The 22,077-nt window shown below is 38.6% G+C and overlaps 2 protein-coding genes across 2 annotated transcripts in view; one reads left to right on the forward strand and one right to left on the reverse strand.

Moving 5' to 3' along the window:
- Positions 1-16: 16 nt before the first annotated feature.
- LOC139728920 (O-acyltransferase like protein-like) lies at positions 17-21,546 on the reverse strand. Its single transcript, XM_071639848.1, has 5 exons — positions 20,597-21,546; positions 18,298-18,572; positions 13,849-14,000; positions 10,441-10,522; positions 17-266 (listed from the first exon to the last, which is right to left on the reverse strand). The coding sequence occupies exons 2-5, from the start codon at positions 18,533-18,535 to the stop codon at positions 157-159; spliced, it is 582 nt and encodes a 193-aa protein (XP_071495949.1). The 5' UTR covers positions 18,536-18,572; positions 20,597-21,546; the 3' UTR covers positions 17-156.
- The window catches only part of LOC139728921 (nose resistant to fluoxetine protein 6-like), a 36,392-nt gene continuing 35,660 nt past the window's right edge, over positions 21,346-22,077 (forward strand). Inside the window, exon 1 of the mRNA XM_071639849.1 lies at positions 21,346-21,945. The gene's annotated coding sequence lies outside the window, so the exon portion shown is untranslated. The remainder of the gene's footprint in view (positions 21,946-22,077) is intronic.

The following is a 22,077-nucleotide window of genomic DNA, read 5'->3' on the forward strand; positions in this document are numbered from 1 at the left end:
GAATATCGTGTTGCTCACTATCAGTGACCACCCTGTGAACGAGACCACAAAGATAATCCCCTAAAACCTTGAGGTATTACTGTGTTACATGTAAATATGCAAACAAAAGCCCTATGTAACACTCAAAGTGATAATGAATGTGCATCAAGAGAACTCTCACCACACGGAGATGAAGCCTCCATTGAAGTCAGCATCCGGTTTGTTTACACAATCAACCGAGGACCCCCTTACTGTCTCCAGCGTGAGCCAAGATACATTCAAATATCCTGTGTAATGGAAGGGGTTAATAAACACATGAAATGCTGCTGGAATAATATGCTCCCACAAAACCCATATATTTTTATCTTACTTTACATCTACTTATCATTATTTTTTTTTAAGAGAAGGGGTTGATCTGTTGATGGATATTGCTGAAGATTTTTTCAAAAGACAGCCAAACATTGTATGGCTGCAGTCTTAAAGGTGCTCACGCCAACATCAAATGAAAATCGACTTAAGAATATGGACATACAGACATGTGCCATCAATGATGTGCAGACAGTATGCAAACAGAAAAAGACAGAACCAATATGGTACACGAATGTCAGCAGTGAATGTATGAATTTAGAATATGTTATCAAATATTGAAGATTAAAACATCAAAGGTAAACAAAGTCCTGAGAAAATCGCTATAATTTCATTGTCAACATGAAAGAAAACAAGGAACATTATAAGGTCAAAGGATTCAGTACATATACAGTTGATAATACAGCATTGTGAATAGAGGTAAAATGTTAATATTGACAAAAGTAAAGATGTACATATCAACATTGATTAAAAAAGCAAAAAGCAAACTGTTTCCATGGTAAATGTAAGGTAGCGAGGCATACTATCACTGTAACCCAGTTTTATTGACCCTCTACGCGTATGTTAAAGGGTGCGTCCAATGTCTGACGGATACAGGTTTGCCATTCATTTATCTTGCATCCTTGAGTAAATAGTTTTCTACCATGAGTCAGATAAGCTGATTCCTGGCAAAACCAAACAAAAACGATCATGCGCAGGCTACCACAGAATCATGGAAAGCCAAGGTAACACAGCCTTCCTGTTGTTTTCCAGAGGCTCATGTTTGGCTATGAACCCCAGTTTCTCATGCTGACGTGTATATGTCACATAACATATTTGAGCCACATACATGTACAACCAAGACTTTTGGACATCATGGAGTAATAAAAGTGATGGAATCTGGAGTTTAAAATTTCACTTGAAATTAAATGCATAGTAAACCTCCTCGCAAAAGCATTATGTAATGCTCTTGTGACAGTTGCATGACTTTTGGTAATGTGTAAATATGTGTTATATGGACCACACATAATGTGTTTGACACCATATGACTAGCACTAGTATAAGCTGCTTTTTATGTGCCTCACTCAAGGATGTCATCTTCACATGATACTTGTACACTTTAAATAACCTGGGGACCATTTCATAAAACTTGTCATCAGTGACAACTGCCACGTTTCTATGACAAATTTGCTCTCAGCCGATCAGATGTAAGGATTTCAGTAGCTTGTCACATCTATGACAACTTGTCACTGATGACAAGTTTTATGAAATGGGCTCCTGATCGTGGACTAATTTGTAAACTTGGACTCGCATGTACTTCGCGAATAAAGTGAACGTTGAAATAGGTACAATGTCAAAAGCAAAATGCCCCACGACATATCGTAGCTAAAAACTATCCTACGAGTCCCCCTACCATATGTAACCTGGACTTGATCAAAGATCTACTGATGTTTGGAGGCATAGCTACTCTTTGCACTTTGATAATGAGTTCAGCTCATTGTTATAGCACAACTGCATGTGTGGTAAGTAGGCAGACCTAAGAGTCAAACTTCTGGGCCCCGTTGCTAGAAACTTTGCGTTTAAATGCAACTTGCAACTGATTGTCACTGGCCAATCAAAATCATTGTTGCATGCAGGTCTTCTTAATAGGGCAGACCCTGAGCCAATCAGAATGGTTATTTCAAAATTAGCAATTATTTGCAATTGATTGCAACTTTCTTGCAACGGGGCCCTGATTATATTAACCAGGTCCGAGTATTTGTGAGCATCATTAACTGTGACAAATATCAAATTATTTACCACCGTTTTTGCAATATATGTTGTTATTTACAAAATCAAATATAAGTCCTAAAGTTGTTTTCCATCGGTTAAAATGTCAGGCTATATATAGATATTTAAATGAATGTTTGATTGAAGTCACCTTCATTGAACAATGATTTGGTATTTCATCAAAACTTTTTTCTTTTCAAGTTTAAAGCACTGCAATCTGTTCATGAACATATCACTACATGAAGAAATAGTGCACATACATGTAGTATAGTCACAGCTGCATGGGGAAATAACCAGGGTTTACAAAGTGTATAGGTATACAACTCTGCCACGGAAGTGAATCTGAGGCAGTATGAGATTTTTGGTGGTATTGCCACCAGGTGTTACATTTGCAAGTCATTTCCACTGAGACATCAAACTGTAGCAAACAAGTTTTACTATGTATATGCGCAAATACCAGTACATGAAAACATGGCACAACAAAATCTACTCCATGATACCTGGTAGATAAGAGCATGGACCTACTACACATATGGACAATGAACGGAGGTCTTTCTTTGATCCTATGTTCACCACCGCCACCTGTTTTTGTGCATCTTAATGAGTACATTCAGACGTTTGGACAATGACGATTGTGTAATCGTGCATCATCACTGACAAAAGAACCCGGTTTCCCTCATTTCAGTCATATTCGGCTGAGGTGCCTTTTCAGACTCAACTGCCTTTGAATAAACACCAATGATGGGGACCACCAAACCTGAAACAAGGACAAATTTTGCGTCGCAAAATTGGTAATTACTGAAGCGGCCACTTGCGGCCATGCATGTAATATCCCTGAATGGCAAGACAAGCATGTCGTCTACTGTCACTGCCCATGTTTACTCTGAAACAATGTGCGACAAATGGGGAAAAACAGATTACAAATCACAGTCAATCTGCTTAATTATTTGCTTTTTCTTGTAAAGTACTTGCATTTCGCAAATGAAATTGCTTTAGTGATGATTTCGCAATATACACTACAACTGCACATGCATTTTTCTTGATCTAAGAGAGTTATTATCTTCTGCGCACGTAGTTTTTAGATATCTCAAAGCGCCGTCTTGTTTTTATCCAGGCTGGCTGTCGGTGGACAACACTGGATCAAAGCAGGCAAGCAGGAAAGCATGTTCAAAATGTTTTTGTGACGCTTTTGACAGAAACAGGTGCACGAATTAATTAACAAGCGATGAATGTCCATGTGTAGTAGGTCTAAGATAAGAGTGAAATCAAACTAAAAGAGTGGTAGAGGTGACTATACGACAATGGGACAGAATATGACGAAAGTTTTGAAATTAAAAAGTTTGACAAGTTTTTAGAAAAACAGTACTGCTGGCCACAATGACATGTACAGTGTAATTTACAGTGAAGAGGTAATGTCACTGTTGCACAAGTCTCTGATTAGTTTATACAAAAGAGTCATTAAAAACTATATTGTCTGTAGAACATCCCCCCCCCCCCACACACACACACACACACTTTAAAAAGCAATCTCATATTATTGATTTGCTGCAAATATTGCATGTCCGGATCATTCTTTTCATTTCCCTTTAAAAAATAGAAATTTAATGAAGATATCCGTATCAAGTCAAAAGGAGACTTGTGTAGGCGATAGCATCATTACTGCATATAATTTGTGCACACATTTGCATACATGTGATTTTGACCAATATCAGTGAAATGCGGAATTTTGAAATTCAATAATGTTTCATTTACCGGTATGTCAGTTCTTGATAAAAACTTATAATACACTTCTGTATGCATGATTTTGCTCCATTAAAGCCAAGTGAAGTTGGAGCAAAATTTAATTCATTTGAATGCTGGATAAAGGAGTACTAACATTTCACTTTACACAAAGTTTGGGCAAGTTGAATCTATGAAATGGTATTTTTTTTATGGATCCAGATCAGTTAAACACTAGGCAAGTCAACCATCACAAGTGCTTGAGAATTCCAGTGTCACTGACTATAGCTTTAACACAGCCGATATACTAGCTGCACTCTTTGCACACGTCACTGAATATGACCAACAAGTTTTGTCTTCATGGCATACTGTCACTTTCCTCAGGTTCTGAACAGATACTGCATATAACAAACGAACAAATAATGAAAATAATATTTAACAACACTGAAAAGAGGAAATCATAATAACTCAATATGAGAGTTTAATGAATGACCTTTGACACAGAGTGGTGTGATGTCACTGCTCTGACGTGTATTGACATCGCTGGATTTACAGTTTGTATAGAAAGCTTCATGAAGTCGTTCCTCTGGCATTTTGATAATAAAGTGTTAAGTAGTCATAAAAGGGAGAGGCACAAATTTGCTGTTAACAGAGTAAATACATTACAAGACAGTGTTTGCAAATCTTATCAATTTTGATACAGGAAATACATTGCAGGCTGTGCTTACATTTTGATTATTAAACTCTCTTGATAATGGTTCAGAGATTAAGTGTTCCTTGTCCAAATATATGTTGAGTGTTTACAAGTCTGGTTTATTACACTGCACATTGGACATATAACAGTGCACTTGCATTTTAAGCTTTGACTACGTACCATATATTGATATACCTGCTATTTAACTGTGGAAAGCTTGCATAATCTAAGAAAATATAAAATGCATAGCAGCATACAATTAAAGCTTCATCTCATGGCATCTGAGTGTGTACATACATTGAATGTGAGTGCATGTCAACCTCTGCCAAGGAAGGAGATTATGTTTTCAACACGAAAACAACAGCTTACCGTAAAGTTCCGTGTATAAGACGCACTATTTTTTCGTCGGAAAACGTTGAAAATCGGGGGTGCGTCGTATACACGGGTACAGTCGAATCACGGAAAAAAAATCTGTCATGTACACCCAATTTTATAAGGCCAACTTGGGGCCATGTATGCCCATCGACGTTTGGAAGGTAAGCAATCACTAAAACTTGCGGATAAAAGAGCGATCTTTCAATCTGGACACACACAAAAGCTGCAAATACGAGATAAACTTACATCGGCCTTGTGCAGTAACGATGTATCAATCTGGCCATAGACAAGAGCTGTAACAGCACTGCTGTACATGCTACCGATGTCAGTCTACCAAGCTACCAACAGCCAACCTAGTAGCTGGAATACGCGATGTACAGGTATCATTACTAAATTACCGATACCGTAAAACTTATCAATGTGCACTAGTATCAATATGGCCATAGACAAAAGCTGTAAAATACGGAGTAGGATCGACACTATGTCACCGTAAATATGAACGATGTGTGAAGCATGCATGCATATCCATGTCGTTCGTTTGCTCTTTATTTCACGAGTGCGAAGCCAGCTAGGATACCATAGCTACACTGTAGCTAGCTAGCTAGCTAGCATGCAAGCCTTTGGCAAAGGCAGCAGCTGCAGAGAGGCTTTTGCAATGGACTCGCGTGCACACAGCGATCGGATCGAAGCGCGCTTGCCCGTTGCGCGCTGTGTGTGCAAGTCCATTGCTCTCTGTGAGCGTGTGCTGAAATTATAGCGAGCTGCCTTTTGCAAAAGGCTAGCACTGTGCATACAAGCATGGTACAAGAGACACACATGTTACTGGTAACATGTGCATGAGTGTAATTACCGTACGCACCGTACGTCTTGCCGTATGATCCCTCTGCTACACTTGTTGATGTTTTTCTTATCTTTCGTAATGAACCTTCCAGTCTGACATGCGTCAATAAGCGAGACACCCTCTGCTATGTATGACAGCAAAGATCGTACTGTACACTCATGAGTACGATATGCATGACACATGTACCATGATTTAAAGGCGAAACAATAGCAAGTGAGTACCGAGACAAGTCTCGCATTTTGCGTCTTCCATATTTTGTTGATGTCCGATGAATACCGTTAAAAGAAAATATAAAAGGAAACGAAAAATAGAGCAAATACATGCTGCATTCTATGGAAATTTTGAGCTGAAATAATATGTATGACACACGCAATATTTGTGTGGACATTTTCGTGTTTTTTTTGTTTTTTTTTTAATTTTAGGTCCGAAATTAGGGGTGCGTCTTATACACGGGTGCGTCTTATACACGGAACTTTACGGTATACTGTACATGCCATATATTTAGCGAGTCTAAATTTTTGCGAATCGAGACTTAATAATAATAACTATTTCTTATTGAGCGCTTTTACAGGACCTGATCAAAGCGCTTTACATACATCAACAACCAACATTCACAAAGTATAGGAACAACATAATTACAATTGAAATAGTTCAGTCTTGAGTTTCCTTCTCAACATTTCTTCTGAATCACATATTTGGGCAGAGTTGTTTTGGTAGAGTGTTCCAGTCAACAAATCCAGCATAGGATGAAAATGTACGTTAGAAAGCTTAATTGGTTTTTGCTTGTGGGATGTGTAGGACTGTCTTATCATTTTGAGACCGGAGTTGATATCTGGTGGCTGTAGGGGTGGTTAGTAGGTTGGATAGGTATTGAGGAGCAGTATTCATCATGCATTTATAGACAAGAAGGGCTAGTTTGAAATCGATACGCTCTTTGATGGGGAGCCAGTGTAACTGCTTCAGTAAAGGAGCACTTGAGGATCTTCTCTCTACACTTCCTGACGATTTTACAGGTGGTTAAATTCGCAATTGTGGAGTCATGTACTAAATGGAGAAGTGTATAATGTACGTCACATTCATATTGGGATCAGAGTCAATATTTTCACCAGTCTTTAATTTCGTGAATAGCAACTGACCCGTGAAATTCGCAAAAGTAAAAACCTTGCAAAATATTTGACATGTAGGCCTACAGTATAGTATGAAGACTGTGGCATTACTTGCATTTTAAGTGCTTCATTATTTTGTATGTCAGTAATTAAAGGATTTTCTGATCTTAGGAACATATCATGTCATTAAAAAGATCTCTCCACAAATACTTAGCAGCCATATTCACATTTATAAAACCATGGGATAACGATCACCATACATCCACCTAAGATAGCTGTCTCACATGCAAAATTTTAGGTCAACTGCTCTAAAAGTGAGAGAGGAGTTCGAGCCACAACATTTCGCATGATTTTTATAAAAATTTGCCGTTACCATGGTAATGCATTACTCCATACAGAAGAAAAAGGTGTCTTGCACATCTACCTATGATAGCGGTCACACATGCCAAATTTTATGTCAATTGCTCAAAAAATGAGAGAGTAGTTCAAGCCATAAGTCTTGCCACCAACTGACCAATCAACTGCCCAACTGGCCACTGAACTGACCAGACCGACTGACCGCCTGTCCATGTGACCTCAGAGTGATTCCTATCTATACTCCCATACACACTATGTTTGGGTGGGGTATTATGATAGTTTTAGATGATTAGAAGTATTGGACGGACAAGGCTACTGACCCATAACATGTTTTACACAGGATGCACTGACAGGCATACATGGTGGAGTGCTTTCTTTGCCAATATTGTCACAGACATCTGAAATCCACTTATCAATGAATAAACATCAACTACCCTACCCTGAGTAATCCTCTTAATCCCTACTACATAATGTAAGTCACTTATGGCTCTTCTGTTACGACTAAGGATTGAGTACAAGGATTGCTATATGCCTGAGTGGGCTTGGAAACTTTTCAACACAGTCAATAAAGTTAGGATGGATTCCTGCATCTAATTCTGATGAAAAAGCTACAAGTGGAGCATAGAGCCTGGGCACATAAAAGAATTAAATACAGGGTGCGTTTTTATCAACTCACTTGTGGCCAATTTTAAAACTTTCAGGGAGATTTGGGCAGTTTATAAAGTGCAAGGCTATTTCGACTAATAGGGTTAGAAACACATTTCTGTAATGCCAAAAGAAGTGCAATCGCAAATTTATGCATTTCTGCAGAGGCAATAAATGCACAAAAGTTTTGACCTGCCCATGCCACCCACTGCCAACTATACACATCTCTGCTCCTCGAGTCAAAGTGCACAATGGAGAACGTTACTGTGCAGTGACAAGGCCTCCCTCTCAGAGAGATGGACGGACAGACAGACAGACAAACATACACACACATCAGGGAATGAATAACTTTAAAGTCTCAAGGCTTTTAATTGAGAAAAGATCACTCTTAAAATCTTGCTTGACTAATAATTACATAACTGCTCCCTGTCCATAAACTTTTCCACTAAACCACGCATGTTCTAGCTGGCACGTAGTATTGCTCTGTTTTGGGTATCTCAGCCATTTCAAAACCAATTTTCATCAAATAAATGTCTAATCCCTCTTGGAATTACATGCTCTTTCATGTTTTACAAGAGTTTCTCATTATCTCATCCAAAAATGTTTAGAAACCAGAAGTTAGGCCTCAACCGAAACTATATGATCCCTTTAAACACTACCAAACATCTAGTTCATCTCTAAATGAGGTCAGCTGGAAGTCATGTGAGTTCACTGATAGAAAAGGAAATAGGAAGGAAAGATTTTCTGTCAGCATTGCCTGGCAAAAATCTGTTTAATCTTTCTTTTTGAAACAGTATGAAACTGTTTACAAGGTTGTGATAGTACCTGTTACTATAATTCTGCTACAGGCTAAGGTTCTGCCATTAAAAACAAACAAACAAACATGCACTAGGCTTTGATTGATAGCTCAAAACAAAGAGAGTGATTGGTACACCTATTGCAATGGTGAGGCGATGCAGACGTCCCAAGAGTCTTCAATGTCAGTCACTAACTTGTCTTATCACATCATTAGTGTATATTACTTCAATTTCCATGCTTTTTCAGTTCATTCACAGCACAAACAGTGATAAAAAGTTCATTTAAGCACACATATTGAACACTTGTACAACAAGTGTTTAACATTAACTACACATACATTCATACCAAAACTAGAAATGTCGCTATGGCGACTGATGCCTCCGCCATAATGCATGATTCTCCCAATAGGCGTATAGTACAATGTCTTCACAATGTGTGATCCATAACAGTTTCACATAAGTGGCAAAATATTGAAATGACAGGTTTGTCAGAAATGTCTTGAACTGGGTTTGCTTTAATTTTCTAAGAGTGCAGGTATACATATTTGGGGAATTGAGAATTTTTACTTGAATTCTGACAGACCTTTTTATAAGTTTATGCTTTGAGTGATTTCCAAGGTATGAAGAAAGAGTGTTATAACGGTACAAAATACATTTTCTTTTCTTTTTTTTTTGGGGGGGGGGGCACATTGAAACCTGTCTGGCCTTTGACCCTTAACCTTTGACCTTCTGGCGGGAAATTTCCCATGGAGAATCTCCATTAGGTAATGCATGTATTAAGTTTTGAAACTAATAATGCAAGCATTGCATTATATACTAGTACAGTATATGAGGGAAATAGTAACATTTTGAGGAGTTAACCTTGACCTTTGATACCTGACTATTGACCCATGACCCCTAAATTCCCTAAATAATCTCTGCCAGTCAGTACATGCATATGTACCAAGTTCCACGAAGATACATTGAACCATTTGCGAGAAAAGTGATATTGCAACATTTTCACCTAACCTTTGACCTTTTGACCTTTGACCTTATGACATGAAACTCTCTCTGGAGAATCTTTACGCAGTAGTACATGTCCGCACTAAGTTTCAAGAAAATACCTTTGGGCATTGCATAGATATGGGGGAAATTGCAACATTTGTAGTATATGACCTTGACCTTTTGAGCTTTGACCTCTTGCCAATGTCACTAAAATCTACTCAACTAATTGTCCCATCATACATCATCCTTGGACCAAGTTTGGTGAAAGCTGCTTCATCCAGTGTTGAGTTATCACGTAAACAGATAAATTTTAGGATTTGACCTTGATCTTTGACCTTTGACCTCTGTCCAATTTCACTGAAAAACTAATCAAGTAATTGTCCCATCATACATCATCCTCCAACAAAGTTTGGTGAAATTTGCTCTATCCAGTCTTGAGTTATCGCGTAAACAGATACAATTTCATGATTTGACCTTGACCTTTGACCTTTAGCCGATTTCACCCAAAATCTAATCAAATAATTGCCCCATCATATTTTATACTTGGACCAAGTTTGGTAAAATTCCAGTCAATATTACTCAAGTTATCGCGTAAACGAAAGCGGACGTACGGACGGACGTACGGACGGATGGACAACCCAAAAACATAATGCCTCCGGCACCACTTCGTGGCGGAGGCATAAAAAATAGTTAACTCAGAGGTTCAAAATCTCATTACATACCACAAATTAATTCCTTTTGTTCGTAAAAATTTCTTTTCCCCTAGTAGATAAAAGTTGACATGTAATAAGGAAGCTGTGGCCAATACGGAACAAAAAAATCACTTACCAAGTAAAAGTTCCAAGGCATTTTCGACATCAACCCCGCTGCAGCTCTCAGGAACACATACTCCCCACTGTATAGGCAGGTCCTATTGGAAAACCATATTTTTATAATCCATTTAGGAAAATTCCTTAGTTACAAACAGAAATGGCCATGCCATTTCAAACCAAATACTAAAATCATAACATTTTATCAACCGAGTACAGCGTAAATATGAATGGTTGTTCCTTGTAAAACATTTATTGATGCATGCTTTTCATTTTCAACTGATGAACATATGAGGGAATTTGACTACACTAGAACATGAAAAGGCAGAGTTGTCATCTTTTAATTTTTAAATTTTCATGGGGTTTGTGTCTTAAAAAGAATTATTAAAAACTTGGCATTCAAAAAAGAGGGTGGAGAGATACAGCTCATAACTAGAATTTTAACATGAAGAAAAATTTCCACTGTATCCACTTTTCAACCAGAAAAAAAAAGAATCAATGCTATTAAATTGCATTTTTTTCATTACTGCCCAGTCTTTTTCACAGGTCCCCTACCATTAGTGCTGATAATTGGGTGTGGGGGAGGAGAGCACTCCAAGAAATGTTTTGTTTGACAAATTTGTCAGTCAAATTTGCTCTCAGCCAATCAGATGCAAGGAGTTTGAAAGAAAAAAAAAACTAGAAATGTCGCTATGGCGACTGATGCCTCCGCCATAATGCATGATTCTCCCAATAGGGGTATAGTACAATGTCTTCACAATGTGTGATCCATGACAGTTTCACATAACTGGCAAAAAAATAAAAATATGACAGGTTTGTCAGAAATGACTTGAATGTTCACTTTCCTTGAACTGGGTTTGCTATAATTGTCAAAGAATGCAGGTACACATATTTGGGGAATTGAGAATTTTTACTTGAATTCTGACAGACCCTTTTATAAGTTTATGCACTGAGTAATTTCCAAGGTATGAAGAAAGAGTGTAATTACAGTACAAAATATATATATATATATATATATATATTTTTTTTTTTTTTTTGGGGGGGGGGGGGGCATTGAAACCTGGCCTTTGACCCATAACCTTTGGCAACCTTTGACATTCTGGCTGGAAATTTCCTGGAGAATCTCCATTAGGTAATGCATGTATATATTAAATTAGAAAACTAATAATGCAAGCATTTTATATACTAGTGTATGAGGGAAATAGTAAAATATTGAGGAGTTGACCTTGACCTTTGACCCCATGACTATTGACCTATGACCCCTAAATTCCCTAGATAATCTCTGCCAGTCAGTACATGCGTATGTACCAAGTTCCATGAAGATACATTGAACCATTTGTGAGAAAAGTGATATTACAACATTTTCACCTAACCTTTGACCTTTTGACCTTTGACCTTATGACATGAAACTCTGGAGAATCTCTATGCAGTAGTACATGTCTACACTAAGTTTCAAGAAAATAAATGCGGACATTGCATATGGGGGAAATAGCAATATTTTTAGCATTTGACCTTGACCTTTTGACCTTTGACCTCTTGCCAATGTCACTAAAAACTACTCAACTAATTGTCCCATTATACATCATCCTTGGACCAAGTTTGGTGAAAGCTGCTTCATCCAGTTTTGAGTTATCACGTAAACAGATAAATTTCAGGATTTGACCTTGATCTTTGACCTTTGACCTCAGTCCGATTTCACTAAAAAACTAATCAAGTAATTGCCCTATCATACATCATCCTCCGACAAAGTTTGGTAAAATTTGCTCGATCCAGTCTTGAGTTATCGCGTAAACGGATACAATTTCATGATTTGACCTTGACCTTTGACCTTTGACCTTTGGCGGATTTCACCCAAAATCTAATCAACTAATTGCCCCATCATACTTTATACTTGGACCAAGTTTGGTAGAATTCAAGTCAATATTACTCAAGTTATCGCGTAAACGAAAGCGGACGGACGTACGGACGTACGGACGTACGTACGGAGGTACGTACGGACGTACGTACGGACGTACGTACGGACGGACGGACAACCCGAAAACATAATGCCTCCGGCACCACTTCGTGGCGGAGGCATAAAAATCTGATAAACGCCCCTCTGATGTACAGCAAGTTGAGGTCCTTTGCTAGGGTCTTCCAAGACCAAGATACTGTACGCAAACATTATTAATCGTAACCAGTTCCGAGTCACTGAACCAGGTGATTAACCCATTTCAGCCATCAACAATAATTTTTATTGGCTTGGTTATAATGCCATTTATTGCTCTATTTCACCAGTATCCAACATTATTGCAAGTGTTTCATTTAAAGGAAAACTATGAAAGCGGCTTGTGTTGCATGAAAGGGTCATCAACAAAGGCCAGTTAATCATTCTCTAGAACTGAGCACAGGCAGACTCTGTTGTATCCAAAGCAGAAATGTGGCCATTCAACCCCTTGGATACAGTAACTCAGGGATTATTTCGGTAATTCATCTCTCATTTTTTCACAAACAGATGCAATGAACAGAAAACCGCATCAGCCACAGATTCTGTTGCGAGGTTTCTGCATCTGTGGCCACCCTTCCATTGCCTGGCCACCACAGCATTGACAAATCTCCCAAGATTGGATATGATTGACAGATTAATGGGTTGCTGGATCAAATTCCACTCTTGGTACTCGATCTGCCGATCTGCACAAATTGCACTTTTTAAACCCACAAAAGCTGCTATAATTCATACACCCACCCACACACATACAAACAAATTGCACAGATCAAGAGACTTCTACAGTGATGCTGAGGCATTGATATGTACGTATAGCAGAAAGGTAACATAAAAGACAATTACCTATCCTACATAAAATAATACTCATCACAGATTTCATTAGATTATCGAGTACATAAACAGCATACATGTACTTTTCTACTCAGCATAATTCTCATAAAGTAAAAGCGGACATTGGATTGTTGTCAGTTTCTTTCATATGATTTATCGTGGCCCTCCCTATAGACATTGAACACCAAATAAAAGTGCCTATTTGCGAGCAGTCTTCTTTTTTTTTTAACACTTTTGTTTGGCCTGCATCATGCAAACATGAGGCTTCATAAAGAGAAATGCCAGCGTCATTGAGATAGAATGTACCCATAGATGTCTGACACATTTTGAGAGATTTGACCCCATCAAGTCATCTCTTCAGTATCTGTTTCTATCACTGGTCTTTTGCCTTGTATTATTGCCTTTCATTAAAGTCTGCCTACAACAATCTGAACATTTCTGATCATCTGAATACCTCCTGAACATCCCCTAAACATTGACATACATGTTAAAATCACAATAAGAAAAATGAAGTTCATACAAATTTCACTTGCACAAGATCAATGCAAAGTATGACACAACCAACATACTTAGACAACATAATGAATTGTTTGGAGAAATCATCTGTCTTACCAGGGTGGCATTGACCACTGCCGACAAGTTGGCTGAGATACGGACAAGACAGTATCGGTGCTGGGAGACTCCCATGCACTGATCAAAGTGACCCAGCCAAGCAAGATTGCCCACAAGTATTCCAGCAGCAGGCTTGCCAAAGGAGTCCAGAACTGTTCAAAGGAATTGACAAAAACAGATTACTTTCTCTCTTTACTGCTCAAAAGGAAATTTCAATCGCTCTCACATTCCATAAAAGTATTTATTCAAATGAAAAAAGAAAAGTCTTCAAGCAGTCTGAAACAAATTATAGAAAAGAATACAAGTTATACATGCAGGACCCTCAAAACATTATTGTTTATCGAAAGAAGTTTCGATGATACAGACAAATCAATATATATATATAAGCATAACTTCATCACTGGCTACCTGGATATTGATACAACATTACTATTTATATGAGGCCCGGGTAAAACCTTAATCATGTTACATCATGTTTGATCATTGAATGTGACTTTGAAGCCAATAGCTGAGAACTGTTTTTTGCTATGTGCGTGATATATAATTGTCATTTTAAATTGGTGCTTTGTCAAGGAAGGCTGGTACAGTTGTATTTTATCTTTATTGGAAGTAAGACAGAAGTGATAGTTAATACTAGATCATGTGACTAACAGAGCCTAAGGGACGTGTTGTCCATGTGATAAATTTACTCTCCTATGTCCATAAAACTCAACTATTAAAATATTTATTTCTTCTGAACAAACTTTCATTCATTTGTTGGTCCAAAATACCTTGCTACAAAATACATGTTTAACAGATTTTGAGAATGCTTGTACTGTGCAACACTGTTAATGCTGTGCTACAGGACATCCTTTACGAACAATATATAATTGTGGGAGCAAAAAAAAATTAAGGACAGGACACTCTTGAAAAGAGGATTCATGTACGTGCTTGCTATTATGGCAATATTTTTTACATGCAAGAGGCGCAGCAATCATTAAATGAGTCTCTGTGAATAACCAAAATGAAATTATCCATGATGTATGTCTGGGAAGGTACTCAAAATAATGTTTGAGAATGAAAGCAGCTCCCAAGCTCCTCATATTCAACATCAAATAATACACAATAGCAGAGTGATTTCATCAAACAGGACTTTGAACCATGCACCCGTGAGACCCACTCATGAGTTGGCTCAACCATTAGTTTGTCCTCGTCCCAAAAACTACCCATTGTGCCCTAAACACTGCGACTTTAAATGCAGGACATCAACAGGCTTGCTTGGAGTGGCAGTCAATACAGATACTTAAAAAAAAGTGTTCAACCAGCATAACACTGTCTTGCACAATGAAGTACACAATGACTAGGCATTTCTTGACAAGGCAGGCACAGTGTTCTTACCAACCCCCTTCCACTGAGATTTTGATTATTTGTTAAACCAAGCATTTTTTATCTCACAAGTCAGATTGTGATTTAATGACTTGCTCCATACTTAAGATTTCACTTTTAAAGTGAACACAAACATGCAAATTTCGCTTTCAAACTTGACAGCAATCAAACATTTGCTTTGGACTGGCAATCCAGAAGAGGCAGCAGAAAAAAATTATATGATATACATTAATGTTTATATATTGATATATGTTAATCAATGGTAAAGACAGTCACTATTCACTTCAGATCCTAAACTAATGCATGATTTATCAGGTTTGTAATCTAATTAAACTAACAAAGACAATATGTCAGTCACAGTATTCAGACACCCAGTCACATCTTCCTAGTCTGGATATATTGGTACATATATTCCACAAAGGTCACTGAATTCTGTCATCAGTTGTTTACAATTCTACGAGCCATAATCTTACTTAATAGTATCAAATGAAAAGTCAAGTGTCGCTCCCAGCATGTTTGTTTTGAGATATCCTTCGTAATCTAATAAAAAGGAGCACTAAAATCATAATGGCATGTCTGACTTTCATGGGATCTCAAGGTCATATATGGACATGTGGGTATCATGATGCAAAATTATGGAAACTTGGCATATATAATCATAAGGTCCACTTTTTCACCACTAGTTTCCTCTTGAACAATATTGACAGATTATGTTTACTGGCTGTAATTTTGAGCTCCTGCAGTTCTCAAATTTGGTTTGCAGCAATAAAATAGAATCATCAAGCGGGAGAAGGGGCCAAGACTTGTTCAAAAGGCCTGTGTCCGACTTCTATGAAATCTCAAGAGTTTAACTGGATCTACAATGTCATGTATATATGATGCAAAATTTTGGAAACTTGGTATAAGGTCCCCTATTTCACCATTTAGTTTCCTCTTTGACGATACTGACAGATTATGTTTATGGCTCTAATTTTTAGCTCTTGTGGACTTATAGATTTTGTGTGCAGCAATAGCATGGCATCATCAAGTGGGAGAAGTGACTGGAACTTGTTCACAAAGTGTGTCTAAAGATTGTAGTGATGTATCAGATTACAAGGGGTCAGGGACAAGAAACGAGAGCGCCCAGCGTGAAAGGTTGTCTCGGCGAAACACCATGGAAAATATGCAGATTATGTCAAAGGTCATGTTTTGTTTCTGGTCATGCACACGTTTTCAGCTAGCTAGCGCGCACTCGACCTCCCAAATCCACACGTACAGGGTACTAGTAATTCGTGTTTGTAAACATACACACGATCCGACACTATATGTCGTTTCGTGTGCAATGTGGCGTTCACAGTGCGACGGCATTGTGTTGCATCGTGCTGTGCATTGTATTGTTTACTAGTAATAAGCACGCCGTGTACTGTATACAAAGCTGATATAGCTTTACAGTGTACATATGTACTTGATCGATTTGATGCTTCCTCCTTCTTCGTCTTCCTCTATCTAGTGTCTAGCTCTTAACTCTTCCAGTAAAGTCTGATACAGTGCGCCTCTTGCTTGATTTGTTCGTATTTTGTGCTTTTCTCGTCAAGTGCTGGGTTTACAGTGTACAGGAGAAATCCGTTGACGTTTTGTGCTGTTGAAATTTGAGGGAATTTTGCAAATGGCTGGAGCGTGGACCAAAGACGAAGAGAGACTGTTACTTCAATTACGTAGCGAGGCAGCAGTGAACGAAGAACTGAGCGGAACGTCGGCTGACGCTGCCGCGTACGAGTCCCTCCTCCGAAAACTTGCTGAACATGGGATCGAAAAAACCAAATCGCAGATACACAACAAACTCAAGTACATAAGATCACCCACGTTGCGAGCAGAAAACCCGTCTAGGGGAAAGTTTCACCGAGAGCAGTGTGAAACGACGGCACTGAAACTTTCACCGAGAGGTTCCCCGGTGAATTCACCGGGGAACCTCTCGGTGGTTCACCGAGACGGGCAGCGGGAAAGGGGTTTTAGTGTAAAGAGCTTTTCTATCTTGTGATCTTGCCCAATTTTATGATCATGCGGATTGGCATTCAGGTGAACTCAGGGTTAGGCATCACTCTGCCGAACAAGGTTTTGTCGAGATATCATCCCTCTCTCTTCTTCCTCTTTCCCTCAATCCTCGGCCTCGATCCTCCCCCTCCTCCTCCTCCCCCTTGATCTTTTCGTCATCTCCTTCCTTTCTTCTTTCGTAACGTATGGCTTGATCTCTTGGTGGGATTTGACAATATTTTAGAATCACATATTCATACCTGCTGTGAGCAAATGAAAAATACATTTGTGTTTGTGTGTGTGTGTGTGTGTGTGTGTGTCAGAGAGAGAACATTAACCAATTGAGGACAAGCTGATTTTGCTATTTAAAAAACACATACTTCCCGTTGACACAAAGCCCACCTAAGTAGACTTGGGACTAGTCTTCAACGGGTTAAAAAATCACTTAAAGGTCCAGCTTACCTTTGGGAGCAGTGATTTTTAAAATATTCAAGATGTATCACACTTGATGCATGTACAAGTCTTTTGTATCACAAAACATCCTACCATATAAAATTTTTGCAATAAGGCCTAAAATATAAGGAGATATCAGTATTTTTCTCAATAGACCATAACAGTAAACGGTTTAGTCTGGAAGCATTCTTATCATATTGTTCACATTTTGTGTATTTAACAATAATCAACATCGATTATATGGATTCAAGTTTTAAAACTTGGTTGTTTCCATCCCTAACTCACATTTTAGAACTATTTTAAAGCACTAATGCTGGGTTTTTGTTTCATCTGCAAATGGTAAATTATGCCTTTAAGACAAGACTGAAGCTAGCACAATGCATAAAACAATTGGATAAGTAAAGCAAGAAGTACATAAGTAAGAAAAAAACAAACAAAAACAAAACATGAATAATGGTGGTATTGGAAGGTTATGCAACTGAAGGGCTACCGTAACACTTTAACTGACTTCAAAATCTTTTACTGAATGATGTAGAAGTGTTGCTGTTGAAACTTAGCATTGAATAATCTAATCCTCTGCCATTTATGCTTCAATGTCCAATGATATTAACACGAACTGACCTGGAACCAGTGCATCAGGACTACTCAGCAGGTGAATAAGATCGAGGAGACAAGTCTGGGAAACGTCATCCAGGGATGGCTCTGCAGCAGAAAAGGCAACTTGGGGCCCAGCTAAGTCCTCAATGATGGATTTGGTCAGTGGACTCATATTTGCCTGAACATATACTGCTGGGCTGACACATAGCACAGTGAGCACCACTGTACAGATGTGTGGACAGGTCAGTAGCACCTTTTTCATCCTTTACTTCATAAACAAAAGCCAAACAGGAGAAGTTCTGTAGTGAGAAAGGTAGATAAATTGAAAGAGGTAGATAAATTGTAAATATGTATTAATCTCTAAATAGGACTGAGTGTTAAATTGACATCTCCATGAACAATTAGATACATGTACTAGTTTTAAAATATAATCTGCTGTACTGGCTTTAAAAAAAAAAAATGTTTTTAATGATTAATGCAGAGCTACATCAAATATAGGTAAGCACTGGATATCTTGTAAGTCATTGCCTTTATTTCACCCTCTTTACTCTTGTCCCTGTAACTGTGTGTCCATACAAGTCCAAGTTCAATTTTCCCCATTATTCAATCCCTTATTCTGTTTACATACATCTTTTTTAACATCCGTTAGTGTGCTGCACCCCCCCCCCCACAATTATCATTTCATCTCCGCATACTGTACGTATATATTGTACAGAGTTTTCAGGCTGAAATTGTCAGTCTTGTGTACCTGGTGGCTATTTGTTTCATGTATAAAAATTTGTAAATAGGAGTTTCTGCAATTTACAAGCATTGCTTCTCAGCAGGTCTCCTATCTTTTCCACCTGATGTATAAATATGTTACCATGTTGGTAAGTCTCTTATCAGCTATCTGTTATGATTGTCCAATCATTGATTTTTTGTCTTAACCCAATATTACAATTTTTTGTAATTTGATATTCTTGGTGGAATTAAGCAAATAAATAAATAAATAAATAAATTCAAGAGTGGGGGAGAAAATAACATAATAAATATATACATGAAGGTCGTGGGATTTCAGAAATATGCTGTTGTCTTGTTAACTCTTAATGTGCCATGTTCCCATGCCCGACTCAGTCGACAGTGTGCCAACTTCGCATGTACTCTGCTCAAAACCGCCTAAACAAAACTGCCTAAACCAATCAGTAAATCAGCAAGTGCCACAGTACAAAGAAAACGGTTCTCACTATTCCGTTCCTCTCGCACTGTATAGCTTGCATTTCACGAGGTGAATGACCAGCAAGCGGTGTTCCCTAATGGATTCTGCGTTTAAATCCAGGGTTTCTGTCACTTTTTGGTTTGCAAAAGTTATGCCTTTACAATCATGTATCTCTTAGTCATTTGAAAGAAAAGTAGTTATAGATTTGTCAGAATACAGTTTACATCAAAGTGAAGCTTGGCATTTTCTCTACAATATTCGCTCAATTCATGTCCAGCGTAACAGCAATCTATAAAAGTTACATACATTCGAAAAACAGAATGTTTTCCCAAACATGACAATGTTGCTGTCTCACAATAATGTGGCGCACAGGGGGTTTACACCATGGCACATAAAGAGTTAATACATCTACTACCAGTACTTGTGAATTTGAGAAGTATGGCCTATTCCAGTTACGCCTACCTTTCAGGAAAGGAAATATGATTTCATGCATAGAATATAGACCTTAAAAAAAAAGGCTCAGTAGACACAGACTCTTAGTGACATACATAGGAGTCACTGGTAAGACATGAAACATGGCTCAAATCGAGATAACAGGACTTGTCTGAGATTGTGATCATTTGCCAATTAATATTGGTGACTTAATTGACAGCATGATTTACACTATTTAAAACTCATTTAACATACTATGTGCATTTATCCATTTAGCTCTATCTCCATCAAAAAAAAAGTTTGCCAAATTATCAAATTTCAGGTATATAATTATATCAGATCTTAAACGTTAGATCTAGTTTACTAGTTACAATGTATCATAAAGTAGACTTCTAACTTGACCGACAAGTATGTCTATATTCCACGAAAAACTCATTTAAAATTATAATAATGACATTTGCTGGGTCAGTTTTTCGCTTCTTTAAAAACTGACCCAGCAAATGTCATTACTATAAATAAGAAGTTTTTCACGGAATTAGACATACTTGTCGGTCAAACTTCTAACTTGTTAGTAGAAATGTAAATGAATGCAAGTGATACACAGCACACTGTGCTGCTTCAACTTTTTTTTCTCTCTCTCTCCCTCTCTCTCTTCTTCTTCGTGGGGTAAAACGTAGGCTACCAGTACTGTCTTACCTTTCTTGTGAGTTTCGCCCAGAACAAATCGGCGACAGGATGAAATCGGCCGGCAGTACTACTCACTAGTTCTATATAAATATGGGTTTACTGTTGCTGAACTTTCTCGCTCAATTGAATGTAATCACTGATGTGTGCACACAAGATTTCAATAAGTTCGATAACACATCGCGCTAAAAAGCGAGACATGTGAAACTGGTAAGTGAAAGCAGTGACAGCACTTTACTCTCGAGCTCTCAAATCTCCGCAAATTGCTTGTCAGCAAAGCAAGATCATCAATTATCAGGGAGTTGCTGTACGAGATGGTTGTTGGTAAACGTTGCCCTTCTAGAACTCAGGCCCTTTTAGTTTAGGTCGGATCGTGACTAGTCTATAGGAAGTCAGTTCTCAGCGAGCGTTGCGTTGAGAGTCACGGCCAAGATCGCGGTAGATCGACCAGTGAGAGTGTCCTACAAAACAGGATCAGGAGGGGATGGTACCACAGAAGTTTTCATGCACACAGCAGGCCTAAGTTAATGGTCTGTTTGGCACATAATTTTCACCTTTCAGTGCAGTGGCTATCAGGGCCGTTATTTCCGCTTCCCAAACACGTTGATGAAACACCGGTGGGATGATCCCGCATCCAAGGCCTCTCTCTGCATTTATGCACATGGCACCGTGGCCGTGCGTTGTCCCCTTGATCCTGATTGACCGATTTGTTTACCCTACAGTATATACATGTATATGTGCGTGTGGGTGTAGGACGGCGGTGTTGAGTTTTTTATTGGGTGAGGGTGTGGGTGCAGCTGCTGGGCAGCCGGCTGTCTAAGCAAGTGATATAACCCACTGATACCCGGCCCGGCAGACCGCTGCCACCTGCCGAACATTCGATTCTGTGCACTTTTGTGCGGAGCATGTGACAAGATACCGGATCCCATAGACACTGGATGGAGTCAAGTACAGCGGTAGGAACTTGACACAAGAAGCCTTCCTTCACTGACGTATTGGGCTGACTATAATAATATTTGCTCATCTGTCACGAGCGAGATGCAGGGCGGCGGTTGAGTCATGTCTGCAGCGCTGTGTACGATCTGTGTATTTTGATGAAGGCTTGGAGTTGGATGAAACATAAACATCATCAGCCGCTCAGCAAGGTCAGGGAGGCGAGGTGTAACGATTCCATGCTGCCATCTTCTGTGTGTGACGTCGTGGACAGAATTTAGAATAAATCTACTGAGAAACAGTTAGTTAGGCGGTCTCTTATTTCCAATCTTAAAGTTACAAACGGCCACCGAAATTCCTACTAAAATCTGCATGTAGAGTACATTGTCACAGGATTTATGTGTCACTGAGCTGTGATCCGCGGCCAGGTAAATGACAATAATGACAAAAGATATCCTCGTAAATATTAATAAAAAATTGACTTGGTGCCATGTCCGTGTGCGTGTGTATGATAATTTGCTGCGTGCATGTTGGTGTACGAATAATGATGTACCGCCCGG

Source organism: Diadema antillarum, unplaced genomic scaffold (genome assembly GCF_040938485.1).
Source record: "Diadema antillarum isolate AM-2024a unplaced genomic scaffold, OU_Dant_1.0 seq00000205_RagTag, whole genome shotgun sequence".
In the NCBI taxonomy this organism is placed as follows: domain Eukaryota; kingdom Metazoa; phylum Echinodermata; class Echinoidea; order Diadematoida; family Diadematidae; genus Diadema; species Diadema antillarum.